General features: G+C 55.7%; 1 protein-coding gene across 1 annotated transcript in view; it reads left to right on the top strand.

Moving 5' to 3' along the window:
• Window positions 1-8,874, top strand: part of RHCG (Rh family C glycoprotein) — a 15,010-nt gene extending 6,136 nt beyond the window's left edge. Inside the window, exons 3-11 of the mRNA XM_006107492.3 lie at window positions 893-1,043; window positions 1,396-1,543; window positions 2,168-2,334; window positions 2,592-2,729; window positions 2,867-3,003; window positions 3,513-3,637; window positions 3,834-3,907; window positions 7,055-7,147; window positions 8,684-8,874. Of these exons, the coding sequence (XP_006107554.1) occupies window positions 893-1,043; window positions 1,396-1,543; window positions 2,168-2,334; window positions 2,592-2,729; window positions 2,867-3,003; window positions 3,513-3,637; window positions 3,834-3,907; window positions 7,055-7,123 (1,009 nt within the window). The 3' untranslated portion in view covers window positions 7,124-7,147; window positions 8,684-8,874. The remainder of the gene's footprint in view (window positions 1-892; window positions 1,044-1,395; window positions 1,544-2,167; window positions 2,335-2,591; window positions 2,730-2,866; window positions 3,004-3,512; window positions 3,638-3,833; window positions 3,908-7,054; window positions 7,148-8,683) is intronic.
• The last annotated feature ends 772 nt before the right edge of the window (window positions 8,875-9,646 follow it).

The raw sequence follows: 9,646 nt of genomic DNA on the forward strand, positions 1-9,646 counted from the left end.
CAATAGAAATGTAAATTACTAATGTCATTAGTATTCTTTGAAAGTATCATATATCCTATGGCTGCAGGTGTGTCCAGATTTACATTTATGTCCTTAACTATTTTCTAGGTTGTTTGGTGAACCCAAGTAATTTTGTTTGTTTTTCTTTCCATAGAGCATATCATGTCCCAAGTGGGAAAATACTAGCTGTAAAGGTAAGTACTGGATACATTTCATGAAATTCATGACATTCTTGATGCTCATCACTTTTTCTCCACTCCCACCCCCCATGTTCAGCTTGAGTTACAGGTAGTGATAAAAAGGAAATGGTTTTAGGTTTGGATTCGGAGGTGGAAGCTGTAGCACTGTTGTGCATTCAAGCTCCTAAGGGTTGTGCTGCTTTTACAGGGGGTCTGAGTGGTGGATCTGGGTGAAGGTCGGGGCCTTTGGGGAGAGGGGGGGCCTTTTTTAAAGGCGGGTCCCAGGGTGGTGGGGCAGGCTGGGGGCGGGGCCTGAGTGAAGGGCGGGATGGGACGGGCCTGTGTAAGAGGCAGGTCCAGGGGTGGTGTCTGGGTGAGGGTGAGGGTGAGGGTGAGGGTGGGCCCGGGGCCGGGCCTTCGGAGTTTGGGGGCTTTGAGCCACTCCTCATCATCCAACCTGGGTACCCCGAGCCTGGAGCCTGTGACAGACACCACACGTGCACACACACACTCTCTGCTTCCGGATCAGCGAGTCTCCAGGATGGCTGGGTGTTCTAAGGGTGTCTCCCTCCCCCTCCCCCCAAGTCTGAGGCTGCAGGGACAGCTCAGCGTCTCCCTTCCAGGGGCGGGGACTGGGTCCTTCGTCCTGACACAGGGAAATTGCCCTGAGACACCGCAGCCCCTGAGCCCCTCCCGGACCCGTCTCCCCACAGCCTCATCAACGCCGACTTCTGCGTGGGCTCCGTCTGCGTGGCCTTCGGGGCAATTCTGGGCAAAGTCAGCCCTGTCCAGCTGCTCATCATGACCCTCTTCCAAGTGACCCTGTTCTCAGTGAATGAGTTCATCCTTCTCAGCCTGCTCAATGTGAGCAGGGGTCGGAGTGGGGGTGAAGGTGGAGGGAACACTTGGGGAGACCGCAGAGGGGTAGCGAGAGAGAGGGCTGGGGAGCCACGCCAGGTGGATTCCGTTCGACCTTGACACGTCTCTTAACCCTCTGAACCCAGTCTCTAAAGTGGGAGCAGTGACATTTATTGGGCATGCGTACAGCCTGGGCTCAGGGATCCCCACCTTCTCCCCTCCCCAGTGCATTGGTCTGTGGGAGCCCCAGGCTCGTGAAGTCAGAGACAGCTGGGCATTGTCTGTGCGTGGCTTGGCGAGGGCATGGGGGGGGGAGGGGGGAGAGGACATCAGAGCGTGACTGACCCCTTGTTCCCAGGTGAAGGATGCAGGGGGCTCCATGACCATCCACACATTCGGCGCCTACTTTGGGCTCACAGTGACCTGGGTCCTCTACCGGCCCAACCTGTACCAGAGCAAGGCCAGGCAGAGCGCTGTGTACCAGTCGGACCTCTTTGCCATGATCGGTGAGTCTGCCACAGGGATCGAGGGCCCGCGTGATGCCTGAGGGCCGCCACGGTCACACTGATCTCCACATGGCGGTCGCTGCCGGTTCCCCGTGGGGGGAGGGAGGGGTGCTCACGGACCCTTCCAGAATCCCCGATGCTTTGGGCAGCCACCCTGTGTTTTCCCCAGGATGCCCTGGGGCCGACACTGTGGTTCCCATCCTGGGGCCAGGGCGGGGTGTTCCATCTCCTCCCTGTGTCCATTCATTCCAGAGAACACACATGTCCGCCACCCACTCTGGTCTCTTAAAACCTAGCCGGTGTGGCTCAGTGGATAGAGCGTCGGCCTGCGGACCGAAGGGTCCCGGGTTCGATTCCGGTCAAGGGCATGTACCTTGGTTGCGGGCACATCCCCAGTAGGAGGTGTGCAGGAGGCAGCTGATCGATGTTTCTCTCTCATCGATGTTTCTAACTCTATCCCTCTCCCTTCCTCTCTGTGAAAAATCAATAAAAATATATTTAAAAAAAAAAAAGAAGAAGAAGAGCCCCCAGCATGAGTACAGGGACAGGGACAGGAGACAGCTGGGCATGGCCCACCCATCTAACGCCTCTTCTCCCGCCCCCGGCCCCGTCTGGTCTGGCCAGGCACCCTCTTCCTCTGGATGTACTGGCCCAGCTTCAACTCGGCTGTGTCCAATCACGGAGACGCCCAGCACCGAGCGGCCATCAACACCTACTGCTCCTTGGCAGCCTGCGTGCTGACCGCGGTGGCGCTGTCCAGCGCCCTGCACAAGAAGGGCAAGCTGGACATGGTGAGCAGGGGGTTGGGGGGGCAGTGGGGACCTGGGGAGGGGTGCAGCTCTGACCGCCTATGCCCGGTGGGCACACATCCCCAGGCCCTGCCAAGGACTCTGTGAGGCAGGCGGCGTCAGGATCGTTGTACCCATTGCGCGGATGAAGAAACTGAGGCTGAGAGAGAAAGGAGCTGTCCCGATGGCATAGCTGGTTTTCCGCAGAGCTCTGCGTGCGGGAGGCCTGACGTCCCGCCCGCCCTGCCCGCCCTGCCCAGGTGCACATCCAGAACGCCACGCTGGCCGGAGGGGTGGCCGTGGGCACCGCCGCTGAGATGATGCTCATGCCTTACGGCTCCCTCATTGTCGGCTTCATCTGCGGCATCGTCTCCACGCTGGGCTTTGTGTACCTGTCGGTGAGGCTCGGAGCGGAGGGGGGGATGCAAGGGGGGGATGGGGAATCCTGGGTCTCTGTATTGAGACCTCCAGAATCCTGGCCTCCCCGCCCCCAGCCTTAGCTCTCGGCCTGAGCAGCACCCCTCCCCCTCCCCAGCCATTCCTGGAGTCCCGCCTACGGATCCAGGACACATGCGGCATCCACAACCTGCATGGCATGCCTGGCGTCATAGGCGGCATCGTGGGTGCTGTGACGGCGGCCTGCGCCAACGTTCAAGTTTATGGACAGGAAGGGTACGTATGGCCCAGCCGGCGGGGCTCAGGGGTTGAGCGTCGACCTATGAACCAGGAGGTCACGGTTCGATTCCCTGTCAGGGCACATGCCCGGGTTGCGGGCTCCATCCCCAGTAGGGGGCGTGCAGGAGGCAGCCGATCCATGATTCTCTCTCATCACTGATGTTTCCATCTCTCTCCCTCTCTCCCTTCCTCTCTGAAATCAATAAAAATGTATTTGTAAATAAGGAAGGGTACAGATGGAGGAGATGCAGGGGACCAAGACGGTGTCTCTCTTCTGGTCCTTCCCCAACGGGACGCCTCTTTTTTCATGGGTCTCTCTCCCCAAACTCTGTCCTTCCACAAACGTCTGAGACCGTCTGATCGCTCCGATGCCCCCATTTTGCAGATGGCAAGGCTGAGGCCCGGGGCTTGTGGAACACTGGCGCCCGCTCACATCTGTGGAGTGGCAGCAGGGGGTTCCGTGGCCTCCCTGAGGGGCCCTGACCTGCCTCCTGTCTCCACCCCAGGCTGGCCCACGCCTTTAACCTTGACGGTTTCAAGACTGAGTGGACCCCGAGCCTGCAGGGCAGTTTCCAGGCCGCCGGCATCTTCGTGTCCCTGGCCATGGCCCTGGTGGGCGGCCTCTTTGTGGGTGAGTGGGAGTGGCTGGGCCAGGGGAGGCGGGGCCGTTGTGATGCTTGGTGGGGGGGGGGGGGGGGGGGCAAGAATTTAGAGGTCAGCCCAGAGCCACCAGGATCCTGGAGAGGCGGTCCCCGCTGAGGGAAAGGGCTGGGTTAGGCCGAGTGGAAGTGGGTTCTGACCTCTTGTGACCTCTGACTTTCCCTTAGGAGGCATTTTGAAATTACCCATCTGGGGCCAAGCTTCTGATGAGAACTGCTTCGAGGATGCTGTCTACTGGGAGGTGAGTTCTAGGGACTTGTCCCCCCCAAGCCCGGCACAAGGACACTGTCCCCCCTCTCCCCTGAGCTGGGGCCTGGGGAGCCAGGCGCTGAGGGGTGGGGACGGAGCCCACACCACCTGCTCCTTCCTCCCGGAGGCTGTGTCTCCTGGGGTTGAAGGCTTTAATCTAGAGCAATGGTTGCCAATGTGGGGCACATGCCCCGTCGGGGGGCAATTTGACTTTTAAGGGGGGGCAATTCGAGAATGAGTTATTAACAGTGAACTTTAGTCCTAGCCTGTTTGGCTCAGTGGATAGAGCTTCGGCCTGCGGACTGAAGGGTCCCGGGTTCAATTCTGGTCAAAGGCACATGCCCGGATTGCGATTGATCCCCAGTAGGGGGCATGCAGGAGGCAGTGGATCAATGATTCTCTCTCATCATTGATGTTTCTATCTCTCTCTCCCTCTCCTTTCCTCTCTGAAATCAATAAAAATATATTATTTTTAAAAAAATGAACTTTTTGCATTTCTTCTGGCTCTAGGGGCCTCATGTACAGTCTATAAATATATATGGTGACATATTTATGCATTTCAGTTCTCTATTCTATGTTTTGAAACTTTATTTGCTAGTTTTTCATATCACTTCATATTATTCTTATTTTTTTAAACCATTTCTTAGCGATTTCTTCCTGGGTACTTCAACTGTCCTTCCGTTCTTTCATTTTTCTCTCTCATGGATGCCATGTTCTTTGGAAGCTTGTTTAGACCAAGCTCATGGCCTTTGAGGCTTCCTCCACATGAATAGGAGCTCACTTTTTGAATAATAAGAATTCTATGTCATGGGGGAGGGGGGTTCAGGATGTTAGAGATGCTTAGGTGGGGCGTGGCCACAGAAAGGTTGGGGACCACTGGTCTAGAGCAATGAGTCCGAGAGTGGGGTCTCCATCAGCAGCCCCTGAGAACTTGTCCCTCCTGAATCCGAAACTCAGGGGGAGCATGTCTGCCTCCAGACCCCGCCCCCACCCTCCAGAAGCAGGGCTGCTCTGATGGGGGAGGCTCCCTCCCAGCTCCCTCCAGGGCTGCTGTGGATGCCTGTGCAGAAACCCAACCTGCAAACATCATTCCAGAAGCTGAAAGTCGTGGGATGTCTTTTAAAACATGCCATGGTGTGGGCTCCCTGTGACTTCGGGAAGTCCTTCCTCCCCAGGAATCATATGGGAGGTGTTTACCTGTGTTTGTGAGATGATGAGGTTGGCAGGGGCCCTCCCTGTCTCCTGTGCTTCCACTCAGACAAAGATGGGGACCTAGCCTGTGTCTGTGGCCCCTGCTATGAGGGTCGGCCCATGATGGCCTTTCTTTTGGTTCTGTATTTTTTAAAATATATTTTTATTGATTTCAGAGAAGGGAGAGGGAGAGAGAGAGAAACATCAAAGATAAAAGAGAATCACTGATCAGTTGCCTCCTGCACAACCCCTACTGGGGATCAAGCCCGCAATCCAGGCATGTGCCCTTGACCAGAATCGAACCCGGAATCCTTCAGTCCACAGGCAGACGCGCTAGCCACCGAGCCAAACTGGCTAGGAATCAAGTCTTTTTTTTTTCTTTTTTTTTTAATGACTTGCCTAGATTTTTCTTGCACAGCCGAGATGGTATTATACACCCAATTTGGTCCCCTGCTCCTTCTCTTTATCTCTCACCAGAAGTGTTCGGTTTCATTCATTCTTACTAAACTCTCTGTTTTAGCAGCGTAATTATTTTCACTTCATATTTAAAGTCAGAACTTAAACTATTTTAGACACCACAGTTACAACCCACATGGATTTAATGCTAACGAGACAAACTAAAAAAACACCATCAATTCCCTTACGTAGATGTTCGCTCCAGGTTCTGTTTTGATATTTATAATTTACTAGAGGCTTGGTGCATGAAATTCGTGCACTGGGGGTGGGGGCTCAGCTCGGGCTGCACCCTCTCGCAGTCTGGGAGCCCTCGGGGGATGTCCGACTGCTGCAGAGGTAGGAGAGGCTCCCGCCACTGCTGCTGCACTAGACAGCCATGAACCTGTGGGAGTGCACTGACCACCAGGGAGGAGCTCCTGCATTGAGTGTCTGCCCCCTGGTGCTCAGTGTGCATCAGAGCAACCGGTTGTTCTGCCATTCAGTCGATTTGCATATTAGCCTTTTATTATATAGGATTCTAAGTTCACACCTTTCCCCTGCTGTATACCCTTCAGCCACACTCAGTAGAATCCTGTGCCCGAGGAAGTGAGCCACTGTTGGGCTGGACTTTGGGAGGTTAATCTAGAAGATGACTTCCCAGAGAGAGGGGGGAGATAGCAGTCTTTAGGATTAAATCCTAAGGCAGGGCTGACCCTCTCCACTGGACACAACTGATGGATCCACTTCTGGCCTCCCCCACCTTATTTTATTTGTTGTTGTTTGTTTGTTAATCCTCACCCAAGGATATTTTTCCATTGAATTATTTTATTTCATTTGTATTTATTTAGTAATATATATATGTATATATATATTTATATATTTATTTATATATTTATTTTACTTTTCCATTGATTTTTAGAGAGAGTGGAAGGGAGAGAGAGTGGGAGAGAGAGAAACACCAATGTGAGAGAGACACATCGATTGGTTGCCTCCCACACATGCCCTGACCGGGGCCAGGGATTGAGCCTGCAACCAAGCTACATGCCCTTGACCGGAATCGAACCTGGAACCCTTCAGTCTGCAGGCTGACGCTCTATCTATCTACTGAGCCAAACCCGCTAGGGCCCTCACCTCACTTTTGGAGCTGCCTGCAGTTCCGGGAGCTTATCATGCTGTCTTGCCTCTCACCGGGCACACGAGTGGGTTCGGCACAACCGGAATCCCCCCAGGCCGGGTGATCAGCCTCTCGTGTGCATTTAGGACACTCGAATGCCTTCCCATCGCTCTGTCCAGTCCTGGAGTGCCCAGCACCCTGGACAGTGGCGGACGTGAACTAGGGGCCTGATGCACACAGTCAAGACTGCCCTGCTCCTCGGCGTGCAATCCACACGATGACCAGTAGGTGGCGCCCGCCACACACCATTTGCGGCTCCCGACTTGCCCAGGCTGTTCCAGTTCCGTGAGGGACACCCGCCCTCCGGGTCCTCCTCCGAGCTGCCTCCTCTCTCTGCAGGTGCCCGAGGAGCCCAAGAACGCTGCCTCGCATCATGAGGACTCTACCCTCAAGGCACCAGAACCCTGAGCTCCCAGGGCAGGTGAGAAGCAGGTAAGGGGAGCGTGGCTTGTCAGTGGGGGATGGACGGGCAGGTTCTCCCAGTGGGGGCCCAGCCCTGGGAATCAGATACCACCAGCGAAGGGGCAAAGAGAAAGCACCAAAGAAATAGAATAGAGCCCTCCTGCCTGGAGTGGGCACGCTGGCGTTGGTGGTCAGACCGGGGTCAGACTGGGTGGCGCACACAGGGATGTGGGCGAGGTGCCCGGGACTGGAATGAATGATGGCTTTGCTGCTTCAGAGCCGAGTGCCTTTGAGGTTCTCCTCTCTCCAGGGACTCAGTCTCATTTACTTTTATTTTTATTTTATTTTATTTATTTAAAAAAATATATTTTATTGATTCATTACAGAGAGGAAGGGAGAGGGATAGAGAGTCAGAAACATCGATGAGAGAGAAACATCGATCAGCCGCCTCCTGCACACCTCCCACTGGGGATGTGCCCGCAACCAAGGCACATGCCCCCGACCGGAACCGAACCCGGGACCCTCCCGTCCGAAGGCCGACGCTCTATCCACTGAGCCAAACCGGCCACGGCTACTTTTTTTTTAAAATATATTTTTACTGATTTCAGAGAGGAAGGGAGAGGAAGGGAGAAATAGAAACATCAACGATGAGAGAGAATCATGGATCGGCTGCCTCCTTACACCTCCTACTGGGGATCGAGCCCGCCACCCGGACATGTGCCCTGACCGGGAGTCGAACTTGACCGCCTGGTTCATAGGTCGACGCTCAACCACTGAGCCACACCGGCTGGGCCTGAGTCTCATTTATAAAAGTGGAGAGGACAGGACTGGCTCTATTCAATCCATCAACTGGAGTAAGACCCTCCCTGCCTTCCTCCTTTCTGTCAACTCACATTTCCTTGCCCCTTTGGGGAGGCACCGAGCCCTTTCTCCAGCCTTCTGCATCCAACCCTCCAGAGACCCCCACAAAATGGGTGCAATTACTCCCCTCCATTCTTTTATTTACTTACTTATCTTTCCTCACCTGCGGATATTTTCCATTGGTTTTCAGAGAGCGTGGAAGAGAGAGGGGAAGACAGAGAGAAACATCGATGGGAGAGAAACACATTGACCGGTTGCCTCCTGCACGTGCCTGCAGCCATGGTACCTGCCCTTAACCGGACTCGAACCTGGGATCCTTCGGTCCGCAGGCCGACGCTCTACCCACTGAGCCAAACCGGCCAGGGCCTCCCCTCCCTTGAATAGACGAGGGAGTTAAGGCTCAGAGAGGTTCTGAGTTTCCGGGTCACACAGCTCACAAGTGGGTGAACTTGGGGTCTTTCTGGGTTATCATCATCGCTCCTGTCATCATCACTTGCCCTCCTGGAGGCCAGAGCTTGCAAAGAGCTGGGTCTGCGGCAAAAGGCTGAGTGACGTGGCAGGAGAAGATGTGGGGCTTTAAGGAAAGAGAAAGGCCAGGCTGTGACCAGTGGCTTCCGGTGCTCACCCCACCCCTAAAGGGAAAGGTGCCCAACGAGGCTAAGCAGGACCTGACCGCGGCCCCTGCTCTCGGCTCTCTCCCTGCAGGCTCCACAGACAGTCCCGGAGCCCAGGAGGAGCCGGTGCCGGCCAAGCTGGGCACGCAAGGACAAGGGGAGCAGCACCCCGCCTGCTGGCATGGCCCAGGGCGCCGCCACCCTCGCTCCCCTTCGCTGCCTGGACGTGGAGAAGGAGGAGGAGTAGGCAAAGTGGGCGGACAGGCCAGGTTCTGGCTGCAGGAAGCCAGCCACCAGGGGTCCCAGTGGCCTCACTCAGCAGGAGCTGGGCTGAGCCTGGAAGGGGACCCAAGCCCTCCCGGGCGACAACTTGACTGCCAGCCCCCGGCTGCTGGGTTCTCAGCCTGCACGACCCAGCTCCCTGCCCCCCCCCAACCCCCACCCCCGACCTCTCTGTGCCATACACCCATGGCGGCCTCTGTGAATAAAAGTTCTAGGTGTTCTTTGTAACACGGGTGCAAACACTGCAACAGTTTGAGGGAGAACAGGATGCAGAGACCTGGCTTCCAGCCCCAGTCCTGTGACCGCCCACCCCAAGCTGCCATACACACTGCAAGGGAAATTACCCCAGGCTTCCGGGGAAGAATTTGGGGTGCTGGAGCCGGCCCCTGCCCGGAGCCCCCTGGCAAGGCTCAGCTTGGGGGCATGGGTATTTCCCCAAGGGCCCCTTCTTACTTCACATTAGCCATCCCATGTGAAACGGCCATGCCTCCTGTGCCCAGGTGGCTTCCCAGAGTGGGTCACCTGAGTAGGGTTTTGGAGGCTGAATAGGAGTTTACCAGGAGGCTGGCAAAGCGACAGCACGGGCAGAGACTCAGGGATGGGAATGGAGGGAAAGAGAGGGGAGGCAAAAGTGTGACAGCTGGCGACTAAGAAGCAGAATCCAGATCCTTTTTGAGGCGCAAAGACCCCAGAGAAGAAAGGGTGAGGGGAAAGGGCAGAGAGGGTCTCTTCTTTGCCTGCAAATCCACCCCTCCCCGCCCCCATCACAATT

This window comes from Myotis lucifugus, unplaced genomic scaffold (genome assembly GCF_000147115.1).
Source record: "Myotis lucifugus unplaced genomic scaffold, Myoluc2.0 scaffold_1220, whole genome shotgun sequence".
Taxonomy (NCBI): domain Eukaryota; kingdom Metazoa; phylum Chordata; class Mammalia; order Chiroptera; family Vespertilionidae; genus Myotis; species Myotis lucifugus.